The 23893-nt window shown below is 60.5% G+C and overlaps 2 protein-coding genes across 5 annotated transcripts; both read right to left on the reverse strand.

Annotated features, from left to right (window-relative positions):
- Positions 1–2485: 2485 nt before the first annotated feature.
- Positions 2486–17186, reverse strand: HM13 (histocompatibility minor 13). 4 transcript variants are annotated; one of them, XM_064391933.1, is made up of 14 exons: positions 14299–14336; positions 14090–14138; positions 13818–13916; positions 12509–12591; positions 11383–11471; positions 10540–10625; positions 10303–10428; positions 8409–8466; positions 7788–7871; positions 7438–7474; positions 6351–6453; positions 5495–5580; positions 3393–3582; positions 2486–2768 (listed from the first exon to the last, which is right to left on the reverse strand). In XM_064391933.1, the coding sequence occupies exons 1-13, from the start codon at positions 14319–14321 to the stop codon at positions 3432–3434; spliced, it is 1074 nt and encodes a 357-aa protein (XP_064248003.1). In that variant the 5' UTR covers positions 14322–14336; the 3' UTR covers positions 2486–2768; positions 3393–3431. The 4 variants fall into 4 exon arrangements, with proteins under 4 accessions (XP_064248003.1, XP_064248001.1, XP_064248002.1 ...); XM_064391931.1 differs by lacking the exons at positions 14090–14138; positions 14299–14336 and adding an exon at positions 16950–17186; XM_064391932.1 differs by lacking the exons at positions 14090–14138; positions 14299–14336 and adding an exon at positions 15160–15393.
- A 54-nt stretch (positions 17187–17240) lies between these two features.
- On the reverse strand, positions 17241–20700 carry REM1 (RRAD and GEM like GTPase 1). The gene is made up of 4 exons (XM_064391938.1): positions 20230–20700; positions 20011–20093; positions 18747–18951; positions 17241–18576 (listed from the first exon to the last, which is right to left on the reverse strand). The coding sequence occupies exons 1-4, from the start codon at positions 20537–20539 to the stop codon at positions 18299–18301; spliced, it is 876 nt and encodes a 291-aa protein (XP_064248008.1). The 5' UTR covers positions 20540–20700; the 3' UTR covers positions 17241–18298.
- Positions 20701–23893: the final 3193 nt, after the last annotated feature.

Genomic DNA, 23893 nt, shown 5'->3' on the forward strand with positions numbered 1-23893 from the left:
AGGCTTGCAGATGTGCCGGGGCCGCCGGCACAGCTGGAGCGGGGCCGAGGCCTGAGAAAGCCCCTGCGCATTCCCCTCCCGCCTTCTCCCTTCCCGTTCCCAGCTTCCATCCGCTGCAGCCCAGACCAGCTGGAGCCAGGCAGCCCTTCCTGGGATTTATTCCAGCTTCCTGCCCCTCCTCGCCGGCCGACCGGGGCTGGGGCTGCCTTGGGCTGCTTCCTCTCCCTGCTCGCAGCCGCCGGCCGGGCGCCACTGTCAGTACCCGTCATCACACGGGAGCCCAGCTCCCAGCACCAGCACCCAGCACTCCATGGGACCCCAGTGCTCCTCACCAGCACCCAGCACTCCATGGGACCCCAGCTCCCAGCACCAGCACCCAGCACTCCATGGGACCCCAGCTCTCAGCACCAGCACCCACCACCACAGCAAAGCATCCCCCACCCTGCATGGTAGAGCATGAGGTGCAACTGCAGCACCCATCATCACCCATCATCACCCAGCTGTGCTGGGGAGGCTCCACAGGGCTCTAAAGATGAGCAGCCCTGGTGTGTCCCTCCTCACACCAGTCACCAGCACTCCTCAAACATGAAACCACCCTCCTCTTGCTTGGCATTTGCACCCTGTGCACCGCCAGCTCAGCCCATCCCACCCCACTGCAATTCCTGGTAGGAGCTTGGCACAAGGGGCGTGTGCCCTTGAGCACCCCTGGCCAACGGGCATCTACACCGGTGCCATGAGGTGCCATGGGTGGGTGAGGCTCATCCCAAACCCCACATCTGCTGGCAGCAGAACAGGCAGCTTTGGCCCCTGCCCTAGCTGGGTGCAGTTGAGTGGACAGAGGTTTCCTGCCGGAGCCGGCACATCCATGTTTCCGCAGCCCCCGCCGAGCCGGAGGGACCCTGCCGAGAGGGGAAAGTGGCCCAGCAGCGGCCCAGACACGGTGGAGCCGTGTGGCCTCAGCCCTGCCGGGCCGGAGGTGCCACAGCCCAGGTGCAGCAGGCGAGGGAGCCGAGGAGCGCCGCGGTGCCGGCTGCACTGGCGGCTCCTCGCAGGCCCAGCACACTTCCTTCCTCCTGGCCAGCCCCGCTTATCGGCCGGGCAGGGTGAGGGGTGACCCTGCTCTCCCCTTCCCAGGCCTTCCGCTCCCTGCAGCCCTGGGAAAGCTCCCGGCCACGCTTCCACCACACCTAGAGCAGGCAGGAGCTGCTCGGAGCTCTGCAGGGCAGCAGGGGGGCAGGAGGGTGATGGTGGCACGGGGACACCCCCTGTGCAGCCCCCAGCCTGCTCCTGCACTCTTGGGCCTCTGGAGGCTGCTTGGGGATGCAGCTCCTACCACCCGAAGCCAGGGAGGATACAGAGCATCCCAGGATGCAGTGCCAGCCCCACAGCAAGGGACACACTGGGCTGGGGAGGGGGGTCCTGACTCAGGGTAGGGTCCTGCAGCCCACGGCAGAGCTGAAGTCCTTCTCCACGGAACACTGGAGGCTGGTGAAATCACATCTGGAGTCTAGACTCAGTGACTCGGTGGGCTGGGCCTGGCGGCCGCGCTATACCCAGACCCTGCTGCACACTGTTTGCTTAGCTGGAGGTATTTAATTGGAATTAAAGTGGCCCCTCTTGTTTTTGCGGACAGGGCTGTTGGAAAAGGAGCTGTAAGTCATAGAAAACATCTGTAGGAGCCTGCGAAGGGTCATTAGATGGCAGAACGCGAGGCGCCACTTTTAGTGCTCGCAGCCGGCGCAGGGAATAATGGTTCAATACGGCTTTTGTGGAGGAGCTGCCAAGCCAGCAAACACTTTCTATTTATTCTGGCAGTGGGCATGGCCGAAGGGATGCAGGATCCTCCACATGTGGGCCTCCAGGAGGGGTAGGGAGGACACTGCCAGTGCTGCAGGACACAGGGCAGCTGGTCCCAGTGGAGGCTGCGGTGGATGCTGGTCTGCCCCTGCCTGCAGCCCCTCCAGTCCCCATGCCTGCACCAGCATTCTCTGCCCATCCCAGCCCTAAAGGGTGCAGGATTGTCCCTGGCTCCCTGCAAGGAAGGGGGACAATCCATACTGTCCTCACCCTGCTTCAGGGCTGGGTTTGAGGTTACCCACTCCTACCCCTCCCATTCCTGCTTCCCCAGGCCATGGGGCGTTAGCCTCAGCTCACTGAGCACCCAGCAGCTGAGGCAGAGCACATTCCCACCCTGTGGAGCTCCTGCATCCCCATCCCTGATCACCCACCCTTCTCTGGGGCCAGATCCCAGCTCAAACCCACACAGGGCTCAGTGACTCCGGCCCTAAATCTGGGTACTGCAGAGCAGGGGCCAGGCTGGGGGAAGGCCCAGTGCCAGAGGAGTGGGAGGGGGAAGGGGACGGTCACTTGGTCACTTGGAAACAGCCAGACAATAGCCACCAGCTCCAGTGGGAGAAGGCGGGTGAGCTGATGCCAGTCCCAGTGCTGGCTGGGGGGCTGAGCAGGGGCACGGCCACAGCAGCACTCCTTCCTTCAGTATGGTTTAATATGAGAGAAAGCAAATGCACAATACAAAATTTAAAAACCGGCATACATCGATACCCCACCTGGGTGGCTGCTCCGACACACACAACATGATGCTCTTGCACAATTGTTTCATCTGTCACTTGCAAAGGGTCTTGAAGGGTCCCAGCCCAGCAGCGCCGGGCACAGCCCACGGGCAAGGTCACTTCTCCTTCTTGGAGGCTTCTGTTGGCTCTTCTTTGGAAGACCCTGCTGCCTCCTTGGGGGTTGAGCTCTCCTCGTAGCTGGGGACAAGAGGGACATGAGTGGGGCCAGCTCCTCCCTGGGGACAGAGCCCTGTGCCACGTGGGGACAGCCCAGCCTGTGGCCTCGGCTTCTGCCCTGCTGCTGCTGAGGACAAGGTGGGCTCCAGCCATCAGCAGCCATGGGGCAGAGCCCAGGCAGGAAGATGAGGGATGCACCCCCCCAGACATCTCCAAGGGCATGGTGGACCCAGCCAGGGGCCAGCTCTGTGCCCAGGGATCTGTCCTTGTTCCCAAGAGCACTACTGGATATCCTGGATAGCACATGCTTTCCTTGGCTGAGCACTGGTGCCAGTGGGGCCGGTTAACAGGGGAACTGCAGCAAGACCAACAGCAGTGCTCCCTCCCAGGGTCTCACTCCTCTGCCTGCAAACCCCCTCCAGCAGTGGCCCCAGGGCTCTGGCTACGGAAACGGGAATGCTGATCCAAGCAGAAAGGACAAGGTCTGGGATGTCAAATCTTCTTGCCCTTCCCCGTCTTCTCTCTCAGAATGGGAGAGAAGCCGGCCCACGGCAGCACAGCAACAGCTCCAGCCTCTGCCCAGAGAGTGAGGAGAGCTGGGAATGGGGAGAGCTTGGGCCAGGGAGAGCCAGGACCTGCCCCTACCTGGCCAGAGCGACAGACAAGGGCCCCCGGTGGCAGTGGCTACATGGCACTGGGGCTCTGCTGCCGGCGTCGGCGGGGACAGGACAGTTTCTGCTGCATGGAATCAGCCAGGCTGGCCGGCGAGCCAGACACCGTGGGGAAGTGGGTAAGTCTTGGTGTGTGAGGCAAGATTTCAGCAGAGGATTCATAGCTGCAGGAGAGAGAGGAAGCAGGAAGGGAAAGACAAGGACAGAAAGGAGGGGGGGAGAGAGAGAAAAAGCAGAAGAGTTTTGGAGTGAGAGCACTGAGAATGCAGTGCCCTGTGCAGGAAGCCTGGCATCTCCCTTCACCTGCTTGCACCCACTGGCCTCTCCTTGCCTGCAGGCTCCAGGACAGGGCTGCAGCATGGAAAAGCGAGCACTGAAACTCAGGGATGAGGCAGCTGCCACTGGCATCAGCAGAGCCAGGCAGGCAGAACCTAGGGAGAGCGAGCCTGGGCAGTGGGGAGGTGGCAGTGGAGCAGCCCAGGGGCTGGGCAGGTGACAAGAGGGATGCAGCAGACCCTATCCTGCCGCTTGAGGACAGCGTGCCCATGGCAGATGTGGGGAGCAGGATGGGTCCCCATCCCCATTGCTGAGGGAGCTGTCTGCCCAGCCTAGGGAGCTTTGGCAAGGCTGAGTGCCACGGAGCTGATCCCAGTGTCACCAACCTCTGCTCCACCAGCACCCCTTCCCTGGGCCTGCAGCACAGATCTGCCTGCAGACCCTCACTGCTGTGAGACACCACGTGCAGGCAGAGAGCACAGGAATTGACAGCTCCAGGGAGGATCAGGGCACACCAAAGCACCACAGCAGAGCGACCTACACCTGGTGGGATTCCTGCGGTGGGAGCCCCTGCCCTCCAGGCATTGGTCCCTCTGAATCCCACTTCCTCTGCCTGCAACTTCAAGGGAGGTCTGGCCCCCCGGGGCCATCAAGTTTGCAACCCTGCAGCATCCTGCTCTTGCCCTGGCAACACTTTGCAGCTTGTGCTACTGCTCTGGGAGGGCACAGCCCCTGGCTGCCAGGCTCCCTGCGCTACTTGCTGCCCAGTGGGCCCGGCCTCACAGCTCATCTCTCCCCAGTTTCCTGGCAGGAGCTGCTGCTGCTGTCAGCTGGTGAGTCACAGCACTGGGGAAAGCGGCTGCAGGATCCCAGGTGCACAGGAAGGACGATCCCAGGACACTCAGTGCCTGCAGCAGCGATTGTCAGAAGCAAACATCAAAGGAGGGGCAGGTGCGGCAGGGCTGGGGACGGCCCAGCTGAGAGCCGCTGGGAACATGCATACCTACATCTCCCAGGGGAGGGGAGGGGAGGGAGGAGGGAGGACAGCTGGCTTCCCGTTTCGCCCAGTTTCCCTCTGAGGAGGCTGGGAGCTCAGGAACACTCCCTGGGCTGGAGCACTGGGGAGGCTGGAGGCTACACTGCCCTGCTTTAGGATCTTCCCTTCCCTCCTCTGCATCAAACATCGTTACAGTGCTGAGCCACCACCAGGCCTCGAGCATGACAGAGAAACAGCTCTCAAGCAGGGGGCCAGAGCTGCCCACCGACAGCCTGGGCAGGCTCAGAGAACAGCTGAGCACAACAGCCCAGTCCCCCTTCCTCTGTACTCAGAATCTCTGGGGCAGGGAGACTACTACAAACCAGGAGACTCTGCCCAAGTGGGGAGGTTGGGATGTGCTCGAGCCAGCCTTGGCTGCTCTCACAGCCAGCTCTGGCTCCATTTCTCCCCACCCACAGGCCCTGGGACACAATGACCAAGTATCTCCACGCCAGGTGTGCAGTCCCACCCTCCCCTGCCTGCCAGCTCATGGGAAGAGTCTGTCACTGGGGCGTAAAGCCATCCCAGGTGCTGCCTGCTGGTAGCACAGCCCGGCTCCCACCCAGCTCCCGGGAGGCGGCGGGAGCCCGGCCCGGCATGTACCGACACAGCCCCGCTCCCTCCACCCACGCACGAGCCAGCACACACCCAGAGCATGCCCACGTGAACCCTCCCTCCAGCTGTGCCCAGCCGTGGGAACATCTGCACGCTCCGTGTGCTCCAGCGCCGCCGGCTAAACAGCTCCACGGCCAGCTGAGGCTCACCTGAACATTTCGGTCACTTCTCCCTTTGCCAAGGCCACCAGGAGCGGGAATCCAATGCAGGCAGGGACCAGGTACAGCAGCGCAGGCTGTGGGAGGAAAACAACTGTTAAACCAAACCACAAATCACCCCCAGGGAGGAGTGCAAGGTGAGCTCATGGCCTTGTCCCCTCTGCAGCCATGGTATCTGTCACACGGCTACACAGGAGTGAGTACCCCAAAGAGCAGCTTCAAGAGCTAAGTTAGAGCTGCACCAGCATGAAGCTAGATTGGGTATTAGGAGGAAATTCTTTCCTGTGAGGGTGGTGAGATCCTGGCACAAGCTGCCCAGAGAAGCTGTGGACGTTCAGTCCCTGGAAGTGCTCAAGGCCAGGTTGGAACAGGGACTGGAGCAGACTGGTCTAGTGGTTGGTGTCTCTGCCCGTGGCAGGGGAGGTGAAACAAGATGGTCTCCAAGGTCCCTTCCCAAACCATTCTGGGATTCTGTGAAAATCCTCACTGCGAGGTCCCAGTAGGCCATGAACACACTGAGAACCCCTTTGCAGGCCATGGTGTATGGGCTCCAGAGCCCCCTGCAGCACAGCCAGTGGGTGCTCAGGGCAGCTTGGTTAAAGAGCCAAAAAACACAGGGCCCCTGGCTGAGGGGCTGCTGTTGGAAACAAGGAGTCTTGCCCCAAGCTGGTCTCTGCTCCAGCTGGGCACAGGAGCTTTGGGAAGGGAAAGGTACAGACAAGCACTGGAAAACCAAAGCCAAGAGAAGAAATAAATCTTTTTCCTGGCAGGATGCAGGAACTTCGTGGCCAAGCTGGCCCGACCCACTTGGATGTGCATCCACAGGAGGCAGCAGGGTGGAGCTCACCTGGGCATGCTTGAAGATGTGCATGATGAATATGGTGAGGCCCAGCCCAAAGATGTAGGCCACAAAGCTGGTGTAGAAATACGTGTGCGTGTTCTTCTTCAGGCTGTAAGGAAAGGGAACAGCTCAATGACCTCTGGTCTGGAACGCCAGTGGCCAAAATGGAATTGGCCTGGTTCTCTTGGGCATCTCCCACCACAATGGAGTGTGGAGCAATGCTCTGCCTGTGCAGCCCCTGGTGTTGTGGGAGCAGTGTGGGACTGAAGGCAGTAATACCCAGGTGAGGGGCTGGAGAAGGGAAGAAGGCAAGTGATGCTGCTGCTGGATGGCAACTGGGAAGGCAGGAATTAGGGCTAGGACCCAGGGAGAAGGTCCCACTGTCTTGGTGGAGCCTGTCCCTGGCTCTCAGCAGTTACTATTTTATCACAGGCCGGGAACTGGGATTCCCAGCAGGTGCAGGCAGGATGTGGGTGGTAACACCTGGAAGAGCTGGCACAGACCAGAGGGTCTGTGCAAGAGCAGTGGGAGCGGGGCCACACCACCACAGTCACAGAGCACCCTGTTCCCCAGAGCCTTTCAGTGTGGGGCAACTGCTGCAGCCCAGCTGTAGGTGCAGCTTCCCTACGTGGGAAGGAGCTGCTTCCTCCAACATCAGTGGCAACCTGGAGGCAGCCAGCACTGCCAGGCACCCATTTGCATCCACGCGAGCACTTCCCAGGCGCCAGCACCCCCGGCTCTTTCCCACGCTGCCACTGCTTCCTCTCCTTGGACTGCCCTCCACTCCTTGGTTCCAGGGAGCTGTGAGGCTCTGTGTGGCTGCTGTGTGCTGCTGCCCTGACCCCCATCCCTGTGCTGCCTGCCCTACCTATGCCTGAACTCAACCACTCTTCCCCAGTGATGTACCCACAGAGCCAGGCCCCTCTTCCAAGAGCTTTTCCTTACACCCCCTGGCGTGTCTCCACAGCCAGCTCCAGAAGGGAGCACACCACTGCACTCCTGGCTCCCCCTTCCCATTTTTTCCTCGACAAAAGCAGCTCAAATATGCTGCAAGATCCAACCTGCCAGAGACCCTTCCCTGCTGCCTGCTCACCTGATATCAAACCGCAGCAGCAAGGCAATGAAGATCCCTGCAGGGAGAAGGAAACAATGAGGGGCTGGAGGTGGCAGAGGAGGGACAGCGAGGGGCCAGAGGAGCAGGGAAGGGGCTGGAGGGGCAGGGCAGGCTGGGGGAGGCAGGGCAGCACCCGCGGCGCTCCGGTGCCGTGCTCGGGGTGACAGTGCCCTCTCGTGGCACGCGGCACCGGGACAGCGCCCGGGCCGGCGGGGAGGCTCCCGGCGCACCGGGACAACCCCCGGCCAAGGGCACAGCCAGGCACCCGCTCAGCTCCCCGCAGCCCCCTCGGAGGAGCCCCAGTCCCGTCCTCCCTCCTCTGTCCTCACCCGGAATGACAATGTCGCCCAGTCCCAGCATGGCGAAGTTGTCGGCGTCCAGCCCCTTCTCCAGCAGGTCCTGAGGGAAAACCACTGCGAGGAGCAGAGCGAGGCACAGTGAGGGGCAGTGTCCCCACTGAGCAGATCCCAGCCCCACAGGGACCAGAGCAGGGCAAGAGACCTGTCCCTGCCCTCAGCCCCCTCCTTCCCTGTAGCTTTCCCTGCTCTTTCTGGGACAATTCCAGAACAAGAAACCAGGGACCAAACTACTGCATGCTCCACAGCAGCACCAGTTCAGCCCTCCTGCTGTTTTGGGGCTCTGTAGTTTTGTTTTTTGTTTGGTTTTTGGGGTTTTTTTTGGTGGTGTTTGTTTAATATGGACTGTTTTTATAAGCAGGTGAAATTGCACACCCCAAAGGTGCAGAATGAGCCAGACAGACCAGGGCACTGCAAACCATCCCTTTCCAGAGACCTGCCTTGGCCTGAGGCTGGCCAGTGACAGGGAGGAGGGGTCACTAGCAGGAAATGTTCCTGCACACATCCCAGCCTGAACCATCTCCAGAGGGGGAGGGTGCATGGAGCAGGGCTTGCAGCAAAAGGGACCCCAGCACACAGGGAAGATCTACTCACGTTTTATTGGGGCCTCAAACGATTTGGCAACTGTCACCATCACGTTGGTGCCAAAGACCTAGAACAGAAGGAGCCCAAGGTGACCACAGCTTCACAGGAACACACAACACTCAGCTACAGCCTCACCCCAGGGCCAGGAGTGGCCTCAGTGGCAGAAAATAGCCAATGGCCTGCCAAAATGTGGGCACAGGAGCCCTGCAGGCAAGCCCACTGCCTGGGGGAGGAGGCATAGGGTGGCACAGGGGGAGGTGGCTGCTTCACGGCTGTCCTGCTCTCAGAGCAGCATGGGGACAGCTCACATGGCAGAGTTGCTGCCCACCACCCAGCCCTGCACCTCCTCAGTTCAGCTTTAATCAGTCAGCTCCATGTTACATCCAGCTGGAGGGCAGGAGCTTTCAGCAGGGACAGGGGCCAGTGTCAGATCAGCTGCAGTTTGCTCTGAGGTCATTTACTTGCACGGCCCTATCAGCTGGAAATGCTGGCAGCATTTGGGGGGTGGACTGTAAACACTGAGGGCAGCCACTCTGATCTCTGCACCTTGCCATCTCTGAGCTTCCAGTCCAGCAGGCACAAAAAACAGGCGCTGGTTAGCACTGGTGAGCAAGATCCTGGAGCTGTGGATTAAAGGGAAATCTTAAAGCATCAGATTAACTCCCATAAGGTGCAGCAAGTTCTGAGCATTGCTATGGAGTGACTGGACACTGGGATCTGGGAAAAGTATCACATGCCCCCCCAAAACTATGTAGGGGCAACTGTATCAACCCCTTGAGATCTCCTTCCTCCTTGAAACCCTCCTGGGATCTCACTGTGATTGAATCCATGCCAAGATCCAAGTGACCAGCTCCTGCAGAGGGGCACAGTACCAGGGCCTCCACTGCAAGGCAGCCCTTCCCTAGTCTCCAGCAATACCCTGATCCATGGGGATGCTGAGGTGACAGACAGCAAGTGGAGAGCAGAGGGGAGCACTCAGTGACCCCAAAGCACTGGGATGACACACACTAAGCAGGGCCTGGGGCACCAGGTGTGCCAAGGCAGAAGGCTGAGTCCCCTCCAGCCGAGAGCTGCAGAGGAAGTGGCCCACAGGCTAAAAAACCACAGAGCCCAGGCTGTTAACGAGACGGGAAACAGGGGCACCACCGGCCAAGCACAAAACAACCCACAGCAGCCAGGCGTAAATGTGGAGGGTTACACAGGCAGCTGCAGAGCTGCTGGACAGACCTCAATGTACACAAGGCTCTCAGACATTTGGAAACATGGTGATTCAGAAGGTGGAGGCAGCAGGAAGGACTGGAGAATACAGACGTTACAAGGAGAAACATTCTCCCATGCATGGAGTAGAGCACAAAACTGCATTCCTGCCTTCCCCACCCCCCTTTCCTCTACAAAAGCAGCTCAAATACTGCAAGAAACAAGAAAAACCTCAAAATGAAAAAGTTAGGGTGCAGTACTGGCTGAGGAAAAGGGACTGGAGGCATTCCAGGGTCTGGTCCTCTGTGAAAGAGAACAGAAGGACACTAACAAAACCAGCAGATGACAGAGCCTCTCATACAAGCAGGCTCAGTGTGCCCCAGAGCAGCCTCCAGCCCACCCAACAGCTGTCAGGCCTTGGGAAGACCCTACTGGGGAATACAGGACCAGGTATGACACACACTGAGTACCCCACAATAGCTCTGATGAGGTCCCTGCCAGCCCTGGGCTCTCTGAGTGAGAGAATAAAAGAAAACACACTTGATGAGCCACATTCTGCCACTGTGGATTCTGTCATCAACCCTGCCACACCCCTCTGGGCTGAGAAACCGAAAATTCTGACTTCAAGTGCCAGTGTGGTGCCCCCAGAAAGGCAGAATGCCAGGCACAGACTGCCACCAATGGCCTGCAGAATGCTCCTGCTTACCCAGAACACATCATAGATGAAGAGGCCCCCAAGCAAGATGCAGCCAGTGCTGACGTTGTTCAGGTGCAGCAGCTCCACCCCGTTGAGGGAGAATGCCAGCCCGAAGAGATTGTTGGCAATCCAGTGCTGAGAAGGACAGGAAAAGGAGATCTGGGTCCTGCTGTACATGGAACCCCCCCCTGCATGGAAATGAGTCTGTGTCTGACCCAGCCCAGTCCCCAGCTGTGCCTCACTTACCTTCCTCAGCAGGTACCAGACCCCCACAATGCTGCTCAAGGCCAGGCACACGAGATCCTTGGTGTCAAACTCATAATTCACTATTTCTGCAAGAAAACAGAGAAGTCAGACTTGGGGCAGGCCGGGCAGCTCTCCTTCCCACGCAGGGCTGATATGAGTGATTCCACAGCTGGGGAGCCCAGAGCTCAGTGCCCATGTCCCAAACAAGGGGACTGTACTTGTGGGACACACGTGCAAACCACCTGGGAATGAGCAGTGGGCTCTGCAGAGCTCAGACCTTCTCCTTCAGCCAGACTCTGCACATGGACAGCATCCACGGTCCTGCTGTCAATAAGGAAATTGGATTCAGGCACTGCCTAAGGCAGGGAGAGACAAATCTTCCTCCTCTTCCTGCGCCAGTTAACTCCTGGTGGTATCACCAGACATACTCCCTTACCAGGAAAGCTACTACAGGGCAGGATACTTATCAAAGCATCTTCTGCCAGTGCAAAGATGTGGCCCAGATAAGGCAGCACAAACCAGCCAGGCCTATGCTTTCCAAGGGGCTTAAATGAAGCTGTGCATTTAACAACAGCCATAGCTCCATCCCCACAGCACTCTGGGAGGTGTTTCTGGGGTCTCCCTGCCAGCCAGAGGCAGCACAAAGGCAGAGTGCCAGCCCAGCTCTGCAGGGACACATGGGGCTCACAGTGGCTATGGAAGCTCAGTGGGGAGCAAGAGGCAAGTCTTTGAGAAGGTTGTTTCAACGGGGGAGTAATAAGACCAAAAAAGGGGGAAAAAAAAAAGGAACAGTAAAGGCAGAAAACATTCAGGCTCCCCTGAAGGACAGGAAAGCCAACGTACCCTCCTTGCTCTCCCCGGAGCCCTGGGTGAAGAGCAGCTGGTACTGTTTGTTGGGGAAATTTGCAGGGAAGAATCCGTTCATCATGGGGCTGAAACGAGAGGTGTAGAGAGGGGCAGTTGGACAGAAACCCCACAGGATGTGCTGCCCAGCACCTCTGCGTTTGAGGGGGCCCCACACCCCCTCCCAAGAGGGGGAAATGCCATCTGCTCCATCAGGCACTGGCAGGAGCCACAGCAGTTCATCCTGCACAGAGATCTGATCTGGCTGTACCTGACAGACCCCCAAATACTCCAGGGCAAGAAAACAGAGCATCATCCACAAGAAAAGAGGACCCAAACCAGACCCCAGCAAATGCCCTATGCCCCCCAGCAACGCTCTGGGTACCCAGCAGTGGCTGGCTGTGCTGCAGAGCCAGGAGCAGAGCAAAGCCTGTGCCAGCACCAGTCTAGGGAAAGCATCTGGTCCCCAATGCTGCAGAGCTCACAAAACAGGAAACCAGCTCAACTTTTTCAGTTACTGAAACACTCTGAGCTTTCAACACCTCGTGCCATGCATGGCGACAAGAGGAGGGACATTACCATGAGCTCCAGCTGCCTGTGTCACCCACCCCAGGAAGGGTGCTGCTGAGCTCTCCCCTCTGCACAAGGACTGTGCCAAGAGGGGTTTAAATTGCATATAAAGAAAAGGCTCCTCATCCAGAGGGTGGCTGGACACTGTTACAGACTCCCCAAGGAAGTGGTCATGGCCCTGAGCCTGCCAGATTTCAAGAACTGTTTGGAAAACACTCTCAGGAACACAGTGGGATTTTTGGAGTTGTCCTGTGGAGGGTCAGAAGTTGGACTTAATTCTTGTGGATGCCTTGCAACTCAGGATATTCTGATTCTGTGATTCTGAGCCAGAGAAGCTCCTCAGGGTGAGCTGGCCTTGTCCCAGTGCTGGTGGATGGCTTCCCAGGACTCCCAGGGCTTTGGTTCCCACCACCAAGGGACAACTCCCTAATAGGTTGGGCAAATACCCTAAAGACCTGGTTCTGCTGCAGGGCAGTGGTGCTCTAAAAATCTCCCAACAAAATGAACTGAAGCTTTAAGTAGCCCTGCCCCAGTCACACCCATCCTCGTGCTGTACCTGATAGTGTGGGACAGGGCCAGGATCCCCAGCACAAAGAAATACATGGAAAGCAGAAGATTGATGTACTCTTGAGAGAATATCTGCAAGACAAAACACAGAGGGGTTAGTAACCACAGCATCCTCCCCATCCTCACGCTCCTGTTGGCAGCTGCTGTGTCAGTGCTCCAGGGAAACAGAAGAATAGCTAGAATAACCCAAATTCCTGCATGCTGAGGGAGAGTATGTTGGAAATAGCCATGTGCTCAAAGAACAAGCACAATGGGCCCGTGAGCTGGAGCGCATCTGTGAGCTGCTCAGGTCAAAAAATAGCTCCAGTGCTGCAGAAAGGAGGCCAGAGCTTCCCCTGCAGAGCAGGGACAGAGGCACTGCTCCCAGGGGCTGCCCAGGCCCAGGGGAGCAGCAGCATCCCATGTCCTAATTAAACAGGGCATTATTAAAACTCCTGCCCTCCAAGTCACATGCTCCCCTACTGAATCACACCCCTGCACACCAGTGTGGAAGGATCCTGGGGCCCTCTGTGCCCTGCTGGAAGGGGGATGCTGGAACAGGCGAGCACATGGCTCTCAGCCACTGACAGAGAAGGGACTGAACTGTACCATGAACCCTCTGCTCCTTAACCCTCACCTCCTGGCCAGCCAGGAGCACCCTGGCACCTTGCAGGGACCCCAAAACAGCACAGCTTGGAAGCTGCCGTGCCCACAGGACCACTCTGTGCTGCAGCTCCCCAGGCCCCTCTGGGAGCTCAGCCATGTGCCAGACCTGCAAGGGCAGCCCAAGGTGCTTGAGGCCAAGACATCTTCTGCACACCACCAAAAGCACGAGCTGCTGAGAGCTCCCATCCATTTCTCAGGTCATCTTACCCTGCCTGTGGGCTCTGAATGTCTAAAAATCTTTACCTGATGACACAGGGGCTCCCCCAGGCCTGCAGCTGAAATGGCTCCAGGAGCACAGCATGGAACACAACGCAGAGCCAGCAGCATTTGCCCCTCGGAGACCCTGGCACCCTCTGGCTCCAGCCTGTGCCCTGCCAGGTTGGCCCACGGAGGCAGGAAGAGCTCAGGGCTATTTGCTCCTCGGCAGCTCTCCAGAAACAACCTGTGCACAAACAGGCTCTGATTTCCCCCAAGCTGTGACAATTCAGGCAAGAACTGACGTCCTCCTGCACGGTGACAGCGAAGAGCTCGATCTGTGCAGCCTTACACACCTTCTGTCCCAACACCACGGGCCAAAAACAGAGTCACCCTGTGATGGGAGCTCCTGCCAGGCAGGAGGATGTCCTGCCCCAGCTGCAGTGCCACTCACTTACTTTAAAGAAGAGGTAGAGCCCCAGGAGGGTGCAGCTGGCAACAATGGGAAAGCGAGCAGCGTCTCGGCTGGTAATGGTCTCTGGCATCTCCGAGGAGTTCTGGGGACAGAAGGACACAACAGGAATGGATCAGCCCCTGCCCTGGCTGAGCAGGGGCTGAACAGACACAACACACAACTCTCCAGAGCGATTCTGGGAGGGACAAAACACCCACTGCTACACCCAGAGGTGAGGCTGTGTCAGAGGCAGAGCCTGAGCTGGAAAACACAAACCTTGCACTTGTCCTTCCCAGGGCAGCCAAATTTTACTGCTTTTCTCCTCCTGGAGACGGAAAAAATCCTGTGCTGGCGTTGTTCCCTTCTCCCCTGCCCAGAGGGGAGCTGGGCTCCCTCAGCCCTCACGCCCAGCCAGCCCCATCTGTGCCACCATCTGTGCTCACCCCGAGCACGAGGCTCTCTCCAGCCACCTTCTCGTCCCTCACCTTGCTCTTGGGACGCTTCTCATGCTCAGAAGCCCCAGATTTATAAACCCCTTCCAAGACATCTTTGCACCACCTCAACCAGCCCCTTTCAATCCATTTCCCACAGGAGACCTTCAGCTTTCAGAGCAGGCAGAGGGCTGCCTGCTCCCTGCCCAGCTGGCTGCTGCTCAGAGATCTAATCTCACTCAGGCAAACACCTGCGGCCAGCACAGACCCAGGGCACCTCAAAAGCCCTCGTGCAGCTTATCCCGGGCATGGCAGTTGTCATGCTGTGCCCAGCAGTGCAGAGGTGCCCAAATTCCTGCTGCTCCCTGCAGCGTGAGGGATGAGAACCCCCACCCTGACCCACGGCTGGGCTTTGCTCACAGCCCCCCACTGCCTGGGCTGCCAGAAACCCCCCCAAATCACCTGATATGAGGCTTAAGGACACAGAAGGAGATTTTAGAAATAGTAATAGCTCAGACTGTGTAAACCAGTCCTTCCTCCCGAGCTGCAGCAGCCCAGCTGTTGGCATTTAAGTCCCTGCTATGAAACGCAGAGAACGGCGAGAGGAGCACCGGGACAGAACAGGGCGTGCAGACAGGAGAGCAGCCCCGGAGCAGCCCCAGCACAGCCACGCACAGTCCCCAGCACAGCCCTCCTGAGCAGGGACGAGGGGCGCTTGTGTTTTGCAGCACTTGAATTCATCGGGGCGCCGGGCAGCGGCTGCAGAAGCCCCGGGGGAAGCCAACTCTCTCCCGGGGGCTCCCTGCGCCTCCAGGCCCGCGCAGCTGCCGCTCCTGCCGCGAGCGGGGCGCCCGGAGGGGACCCTTGGGGAGGAGCGAGGCCTAAGGGCCGGGCTGCCCCGAGCCGCGGGGGTACCTTGCTCTTGGCGCAGCTGACGGAGCGCAGCGCCCCGAAGAAGATGGGCAGCAGCGCCATGAGGACGAGGCTGCCGTAGGCCAGCGCCATGCCCTCGGGGGTGGCGGGCGGGCGGGCGGCGCTGCCGGCGGCGGGCGCGGCCGCGGCGGCGCTGCCGTTGTGCGCCGCGGGCTCCTCCATGGCGGCTGCTCCCACCGCGGTCCGCACCGACACGTCCCCCTTACCGGCCGGAAGTGCGTCACGCGCACCGGCGCTGAAGCCGGCCCCGCCCCGGTGCCAGGAGAAGGGCAGAGCTGCGGCCCGGCCCTGCCCAACCCAAACCGAACCAAACCAACCCAACCCAAACCGAAACAAACCAACCCAAACCAAACCAAGCCAACCCAAACCTCGCTGCGGGACGGGCAAGGCAGCGCCCCAGCAGGGAAAGGCTCCCGGTTTCCCGCAACCCCCCCCCCCCGGGTGCCGTCGCCCCCCGAGCCAGGTGGGCCCGGGGCTGCCCCGGGTGTTCCCGCCCTCCCGTTTTCCAGGAGCTGCGCCCCTGTTCCTGGGGATGCCCCTGAGCGCTCGCGGCCCGCCCGGGAGCAAACAGCCCTGCGGTGAAATGCCCTGGAAATGGCAGCGAGTTCTCCCCCCGCGCTGGGCCAGGGCCAGGCTCTGCTGGAAAATTGGCCGAAATGTGTGTTTTCCTCACAAATACTCCGAGCCGCTGGCAGCTCGGCTGTGCCACCAAACCTCCTCCTCCTCCTCACCAGGATGAAAGTCTGCCGAGGAGCAGAACTGGGTGAGGATTTGGGCGCAGTGAAGAGGTGCAGCCCCCAGTTCAGATCTGAGCCACGGCAGCACAGCAGCGATTAGAAAACAAGCCTTTAATTTTTTTTTTTTAAATGCCTTTTAAATTTTATATTTTGAATACAAGCAGTCTATTTCGGGCGCGGGGTGATTCATAGCCCCGTGTTTCGGGCGGAGGGAAGGCCTCCTGGGAGCCCCTCTCTGCGGGCCGGCTCTGCCCGGGCGCTGCCCTGTCCCTGCTGCCCCCGGAGCGGGGTGGGCAGCACCCGCACCCCTGCATCCCACCCTGCACGGCACTGCCCTTTCTGACCCCCAGCCCGGCCCGGGAACCCCCACAAAGGGCAGGGGGGCTGTGCAGGGCGGGTGGGGAGCCGGGGCTGCTGTCCCACGGTGGCCCTGGGGTGGGGAGGCTGTATGGGGTGGTGGCCAGCCAGGGATGGATGGCACTGGCAGCGATGGCCACCCAGGGACAGACAGCGCTGGAGCCAGGGGCCACCCAGAGGCTGACGGCGCTGGGATAGCCCCGGGAGCGCTCGCTGGTACCACCGAGACCTGGCACCACCTTCCCAGGAGTGGGCCCAGATGGGGCCACAGGCATTCCCTGGGCCCCTGCCAGCACCTCCTCCTCCTTCCACCCTCTCTCCGTTTCCCAGCGCCTCACCGTGGCCCCCCGTGGCCTCTCCTCCCACTCCTCCCATCCTCCAGCACGGCCGCATTTTTCTGGGTTTGAGCTCATTCTTTCCACTCCCCTCTCTGCCGGCTGCCAACTTTCCATCCCGTGGCCCCTTCCCCCGCCTGCTGCCACAGGGAAACACCAGCTGCAGCCTCGGGAGGGGCCGGCAGCGCCAGGAGCCCCTTCCCCCGGGGGCAGCCCCCAGCCCCGGCGTGGCTGACGCTGTGTGAACCACAGCATCGCCTGCAGCAGCGCCGGGAGCTGCAGGGCAGAGCAGCAGCAATGCCATGGGCTGAGCAGCACGGGGAAAAAAAATATAAGCACCCACCTCCCCGTTTCTGAGGGCAAAACTTGGGATTTGCACCTCTGGAGAGTAGTTTCCCACAGGGACAGGGTGCTGGCCCATCCCAGTGTCCCTCTGTGCCAGCCACAGCCAGCGGTTCCCCACGGTCTGGCCACAGAGCCAGCGGAAACTCCCGACCCGAGGAGGAGGAGGGCACTGCTGATCCTCCCTGGCATCGGGCCCGGGATGCTGAGCAGGTTCCCCCATGGTATCCCAGCTGCTGGATGGCAGCACAGCCTAAAAACAACAGGCAAAGCCCACACAGCTCTGGCATGGCCTCCCTGGGTGCCCAGGGTCATTCCCTGCTTGCTGCAGCCAAGCACGTCCCTTCCTGGCTGCGCCATTCCCTGGCTCCAGCTCCCTGCCCCTTCCTGGGGCACCAGGAGCCACCAAGCACCCAGCTCCCTGCCCGGGCTGCGGCTCCCACGGCGCTCAGGGGCTTCAAACCTGCAGCTCAGCAGAGCTCAGCCCCTCCCACGGGCTTTTCCAGAGCTGGCAGATGCAGGGGGCTTCACAGGGGACGATGCTGGACCACTGGGTGAAGAACTGGGACTTCCACCAAGGGTGGCCAAAGGAAGCCCTGGACAGAGGCTCTGCCTGTCCCAAGATGCTCCAGCTAATGGAGGAGGCAGCCAAGGCCTGGCCAGAGCAGGCAGCAGATCCTCAGCCCTGGCACAGGCAAAGGACAGAGCTTCAGTCTGACCCCGTGGCTCTGGGATGTGGCTCCCCAGGACAGGGACCCAGCAGAGAACAGCACCTCCCTGATGTGGTTTATTCTGCAGATTTCCCCAACACACCAGTACAGAGAGAGCACAGAAACACTGGTGCCAGTGAGACGTGGCACAGAGCCCTGGCACAGCAGGGTCAGGGTGCCAGGTGGTGCCGCTGGTGCTCCCCTGCCCCTCTTCCCAGCCAGGCTCCAGGCTGTCCAAGGTGGACAATGCCACGGTGCCCTTGCCAGTCCCTGCTGCCCTGCGAAGGACAGCACTGCCAGTGGGACCTGCCACACTCCTGGTAGCCTCCAGCCCTGCTCTGGGGCACAGCCACCCCTCACCTCCGGCTCTGCAAGAGCAGCTGTGATCCAAAATCTCACCACTCCAAGTGCAGGTACCCATCCCATCCTCCACTCCATGGACCTGATCCCACTTATCCCCTCTCCTGGCGGGGAGTGGCCGGATCCAGAGCACCTCAGCATCCCTCAGCACCAGTGAAAACAGCTCCACATCCTCAGCATCACTCCAGCCCCATCCGAGCTCTTCACAGAGCCTCTGGCCACGCTGCTGGAGGAGAGCAGAGTCGCAGCTGGCGTGTGCGGAGGGACAGGACCGCGGCTCTCAGAGCACAGACAGGTCATGGCAGGACTTGGAGCGGACTTTGAGGGCCACTTTGCTGCTGTTCCTGGCCACCAGCCTGTCGAGGAAGTGCCGGGCTCTGCTGGCGAGGCTCTCCTTGTGCTTCTGGCCAGGCGGGGGGTGCGGGTGGGGCTTTTTGCCCCCTTGGCGCAGGCGGATCTGCCGCACCACCCCCTCGAAGAGCTCGGCCACGTTGTGCTGCAGCGCTGCTGATGTCTCAATGAACTTGCAGTCGAAGACAGCAGCGCAGGCCTGGCCCTCTGCAAGGGAAGGGCAGGGAGAGGGCACGGCCCTGCTGGCACCTCGGGTGCTGTGGGCACCGCCACATGCACAACAGCGGCTGCACGTCCAGGGACAAGGGGACAGATGCAGCTGGGCATGGAGCCCCCTCAGGGGTCTCCACCAGCCAGAACCTTCACCCCGGACTCACCTTCCTCGGACACCTCACGGCACCGCACCAGGTCGGTTTTGTTGCCCACCAGGATGATGGGGATGTCCTCGGCCTGGCGCGCGCGGCGCAGCTGGATGCGCAGCTCTGAGGCGCTCTCGAAGCTGTCCCGGTCGGTGACGGAGTAAACGATGATGTAGGCATTCCCTATCTGCAGGCAGTGGCTACGGCACTGGCTCTCCTCGTCCTGTCACCACGTGGGGAACAAGGTGTCACCAGTCCGTGGCCATGACCACTTGCAGGGGACAGCAGAGCACCCTGGCACTGATGGGACCTGTCAGCGCACCCCACCAGCCCCACACTGGGGTGAACAGGTGGGTTACCCCATTGATTAAATGCAGATTAAAAGCTCTTGATTTTGAGGGGAGTGTTTGGGAGTTTTCCTCTCTGTCAACAACAAACAGGCTGTGGGCTCAGCTTGGTGGGGGGCGGTGAGGCTGAATCCCCTGGGACAGTGGTGGGTGCTGCACCATGCATGATCCTGGCACTGCTGGGCAGTGTGGGAATAAGCCATAGTGGAAAAAAATGGGCCATTGTCGGGGTGTCACAGTGCTGGGGCACCTCTGGGCGCTGCAGGTAAGTGCCAGACACAGCTCAGGCTGTGTGGGTGCTGCACCCCTGTGCACAGCTTGGGCAATGACTCTGTCCCCGCTCCCGGGACTCACTGCCTGGTGGCACCCACAGGAATGCAGGGCCCTGGCAGGAAGGGGAGGAGGGAGGCGTTTGGAGGGAGGCAGTGACAGCAGCACTGGTATTTCTGCCCAGGAGATACCTCATGTTCTGGGCATGAGGAATGCCCTGTGCCAGGCTCTTGGGAGCACCGTTCTGTCCGTTAAAGTGTTCTGGCTGGCAACACCAACTCATGGATTTACCCAGTTGGATCCTTCAGCCCCATTCCCAAACCATTTCCAAGCATTTTGAAACGGGTTATCATATAAGAGCCCACACCAGTGAGAACAGGGCGGGCAGCCCCCCATGCCCCAGGAGGGTGGGCACAGCACTGTGCAGAGATGTCACCCCTGTCTTGCCCAGTGTGTATCCTGTGCTCCAAGGTGGTGAATCCCAGGCATGGGCAGGGGGGCCCCAGGGTGCCCTTCAAAGCGCTCAGAGGCCCCAGGAAAGCACAGTGCCCACACAGTGTCCCCCGGGCACATCCCAGCTCACCCAGCTGTCTCCAGTGCCCACACAGTGTCCCCCGGGCACATCCCGGCTCACCCAGCTGCCCCCAGCACCCAGCCCGCCGTACCCGCGGCTCTGACTCCCAGGTGTCCAGCACCAGCAGCGTGGTCTCCTCGCCATCCACGGCCAGCCTGCGCTCGTACGCGGCCCCTGCGGGACACGGGCACAGCTCGGTCAGTGCCGCACTCCCCAGCAGGGTCCCGGGCTCCGCCGCCTCGCACGCGGGTTTGTGCCATCACGGGGACACGGGATGCCCCTGCAGCAGATCCCCCCACCAGGCACCCACCTCCGTGCTGCTCCAGCAGATCCCTCTCCTGGACGCCGGCGAAGAGGTTGACCAGGCTGGTCTTCCCCACGCCGGGGTCACCCAGCAGCACCACGCGGTACCGGGGCTCCCTGAGCCTCGGCGAGCCCGAGGAGTCGGGGCACCAGCTGCCGCGGGGGGCTCTGGCGCCCGGCTCGGAGGCGGTGTGGCCGAGCTGCGGGTGGTAGGGCTCACTCCGCGAAGTGGCCCCGGAGCCGCCCGGCCGCGGCAGCGGGGTGCTGGCCCTCCGCCGCAGCGGGCTCCTGCCGCCGGGCTGCGTGTTCAGGGTCATCACCGGCTCCGGGGGCAGGGGGGCCGCAGGGTGGGCGGGGGAGTGGGTGTCGCCCCGAGGGGCACCCGCACCCGGCAGCCCCCGACCGCGCCGCTGCCGCTCCTGGAGCCGCTCCCAGCCGACGGCAACGCGGGCACAACTTTCCCGGGACACCCGCACCGCCGTCCGCCCCGGGCTTTAAACCCCGGGAGGTGGAGCCCCTCGCCGCTCCGATCCTCCCCGCCCGACACACCCCCGCCCGCGCTGGCCGCGCTCCGGCCCAGCCGCCCTGTCCCGGTCCCCGAGGTCCCCTCGGGGCTTGCGGTGCCGGGGAACGGCGAATTCCCGCGGGACCGGTGCCTCGGTCATGGCGAGCAAGGGTTACAGCGGGATGCTGCGGGATGCGCCTCGGGGCGGGCTCCACCGCGCTCCGCTCCTGTGCGGAGCTGCGGCAGCCCGGTCCCGACCCGGGTCTCGCCGCCCCAGGCTCAGTTCTGCCAAGGAGGGAGCGAGCCGAGCCCGGCCCTGCCCTGCCCTGCCCAGGGGAAGATGTGCTTTTTCAGGACCTAGAAGCCCGGAGCCCAGCTCTGCAGCTCTGTCCCCAGGATGCAGTGATGGCTGGGAGTCTCCTGGCATGGGCAGTAGCAGGAGCTGGTTTTATTTGAACCTGTCTGTAGATCCCAGACACTGGCAGCACTGTCCCAAAGTGTCCCAGTGCAGGCACTGTTCTGACCCTACACTGGGCCACCAGTCCACCCACACTGGGATATGCTGGCAGAGCCTCATGGCACCAGGGCTGCTCCCAGGACATCCCTCATGATCAGAGCACAGCGATGGGGAGGGCAGGAATGACAGTGACACCTTTATTGTGCCATCAAACCACATCTGCAAATGCCCAAGGCTCTGGGAGGACTGGGAGGAAGAAGGGCTGAAGGCAATGGAGTCAGCTTGGCACTTCACCCAAGCCTGGCTGCTCCAGGCGCTGGGCTGGCATCAGCCGAGTGTCCCTCCTTGGTGGGAGTGCTGAGGACCACCTCGGTACCCAGCACGAAGCTGAGGGAGAGGAGAGTTAGGAGGGCAAAGCACAGAGGGGAATAAGCCACTGCTTTGGCTGTTTGGGTGTGAGGAGGAGCAGAAGCAGGAGCAGGAGCAGGGTGATGGACTGTGCTCAGAGGTTCCCGTTCCCTGCACGGCAGTCCTGTCATCAGGGGACACAATGTGGCTGGAGGGAAGCCTGCCTTGTGTCAGCTGTGCCACCCTCTCTATGTCCCCAGAGTCCTGCACTGGCTTTCAGTGGGCTCAGCCCAGATGCTTGCTCTGGGACCCAGCACCTAGGGGAAGAGGAAAACCCTTTTAAACCAGGTGAGGGTAGTGCCCAGCTCCTGTTTAGTGTAAACCAGAGCCAAACCTGACCCCCAGTCAATCCCACAGTATTTTCTCACACCTCGTGGTCTGCCACAGTCCCTGACCACTCTGCCAGCCACCAAAATCAGTTCCAGCCATGCCCAGCTCCAGCACCCTCAGACCACCCTCTGTACGGCAGGCTCAGCTCTTGCCAGCCTTCCCAGAGCAGCAGAGCCAGACACAGCTCCTGGGCCTCTGAGAGGGAGAAGGAATGAATTCAGCTGCTCTTATTGTCAATCCTGAAAGACAAACAGAAGCAGAGAAAGCCTGTTGGAGCAGCCAGGTACATCTGCTTTCTCGCAGCGGGGACAAGTGCAGCAAGCTGGGCTTGCTCAGAGCTGCCTCATCCATCTCCGTCTCAGCTGAGGACAAACTGTGCATCCAGAGTGTCCCAGCATAGGGCTCAGACCTACTGGCAAAATCCACCCAGGGCCTCTGGAAACAGGAGGATTTTTAAGGAGGGGAAGCTGAAATGCAGATGGGAATGGACACAAGGGGTTACAGCTCTTCTGGGCTGCACACGCTGCCAGGGACACGCAGGGACCCAGGGAGGGCCAGCACGAGCACTGTGCTCCTCTGCACCCTCACATTCCCAGGATGAGCAACTTGCGGCTGAATTTGCTCTTTCAAGATGCAAGCCCAGTGTCTGGAAGCAAAGGGTTAATCAGCAAAACGCAGGGCTGGTGATGTCGTGTGAAAAGTTGCAGGGAGGTCAGTGGGAAAGGGCTGAGGATGGTGGAGAGGGCTCTGGCACAGGCTCCCGCCTGTCAGGGCGGGTAAGCACCAAATGCCTGACTTGTGATGTTACAGAAACTTTCCACTTGGGCCTTCCTGCTATTTTTAACTTTTCTCCCATCCACCCTCAGTAACCCCAGCCCCACCAGCTGCTCAGGCTAATTAATTCCCCTTTTTATCATTTTTTTTTAAACAGAAAAAAATGAAGTTCCACTAATCTATCACGCAGCCACTCGCCTCCTCCCTCCTGACATGTTCCAGGCTTTTCTCCTCCTTCAGCTTCAGCCTCCATAGCTACAGCCATACCTGTCTTCCAGCTAAAACCCAGGCCCTGGTGCAGGAGATGCAGCCCCCCTGACACCCACACCACTGCTGCTCTGCTGGGTGAGTGTCTGCCCAACAGGGTGAGATTCTATTGAAAAATAAGCCCTGTGTGCACCCGGGGAGCAGGAGCTGGGATACACCAGGAAGGAATGATCCCATGAGCAGACCCCCCCGAGCACAGGTTGCCGTGTGTCACAGGGCTCTCTGCCTCCTGGCAGGCTGGTGGGAAGATCATCCCCACAGAGCAAATGGGATTCGTTCTCAGAAATGGAATTGTTTGACATTTATAAGATCAACACAGTGTCTTTAGCCGAGGATGGAAAGCAAAGGTGACATGACTGTATAGACTCATTTCACAGTGATGTGAGCAACCAGCTTCCCAGATTATTTTCCATTGTTTTTTCTATTTCCTGGACTTCTGCCCTCACTGTGTCCAGCCGGTTCTGACAGCAGGTCTGCACCACTGCCTTCATCCTCTGCACAGGGAGAAATAGTCACTGCTGATTCCTCAGAGCTGGGAAACGTCCCTTGCACCGAGCCTGACCTCACCCTCAGGCACTGCTGCTTGCACTGGCAGCACGGAGGAATCTGTCACCGTGCCTGGTGCCACTCCACACAGGAATGGCTCTACAGCCAGCTGGAGCCAGGGACAGCACGGAGGAAGGGATTTTTTAGGCTGTGGCAGGGGTGATAGCGCTGCTGGTCCACGGGGAGCCCCTCCCGGCTCGCTCTTTTGTCCATTTGACAGCTGCTGTGCCTCCTGGGACACCCCTACATCCCACTGATCCTCACCACCCTCTGCCCTGCGGGAACCCCGCTCCGCTGAGGCCTCTGGGGATGCCCCGCATGCCCGTTACCGGAGCCGGTGCCCGCGGCGGGGCCGGGCGGGGCCGGGCTCACGGGACCGGGCGG

The sequence above is a fragment of the Passer domesticus genome, chromosome 16 (genome assembly GCF_036417665.1).
Source record: "Passer domesticus isolate bPasDom1 chromosome 16, bPasDom1.hap1, whole genome shotgun sequence".
Classification (NCBI taxonomy): Eukaryota; Metazoa; Chordata; class Aves; order Passeriformes; family Passeridae; genus Passer; species Passer domesticus.

Excerpts from the sequence above, each read along its gene's own strand:
- HM13 (XM_064391931.1), bottom strand. The coding sequence starts at position 17,171 with ATGGGGGAACCTGCTCAGCATCCCGGGCCCGATGCCAGGGAGGATCAG. Across the intron at positions 6,454-7,437 it reads CTGCTGCGGTTTGATATCAG|CCTGAAGAAGAACACGCACA; the intron begins GTGAGCAGGCAG and ends CTTTCCTTACAG. Across the intron at positions 5,581-6,350 it reads ACATCTTCAAGCATGCCCAG|CCTGCGCTGCTGTACCTGGT; the intron begins GTGAGCTCCACC and ends TTCCTCCCACAG.
- REM1 (XM_064391938.1), bottom strand. The coding sequence starts at position 20,539 with ATGACCCTGAACACGCAGCCCGGCGGCAGGAGCCCGCTGCGGCGGAGG. Across the intron at positions 20,094-20,229 it reads TCTGCTGGAGCAGCACGGAG|GGGCCGCGTACGAGCGCAGG; the intron begins GTGGGTGCCTGG and ends CGTGTCCCGCAG. Across the intron at positions 18,577-18,746 it reads CCGTGAGGTGTCCGAGGAAG|AGGGCCAGGCCTGCGCTGCT; the intron begins GTGAGTCCGGGG and ends CTTCCCTTGCAG.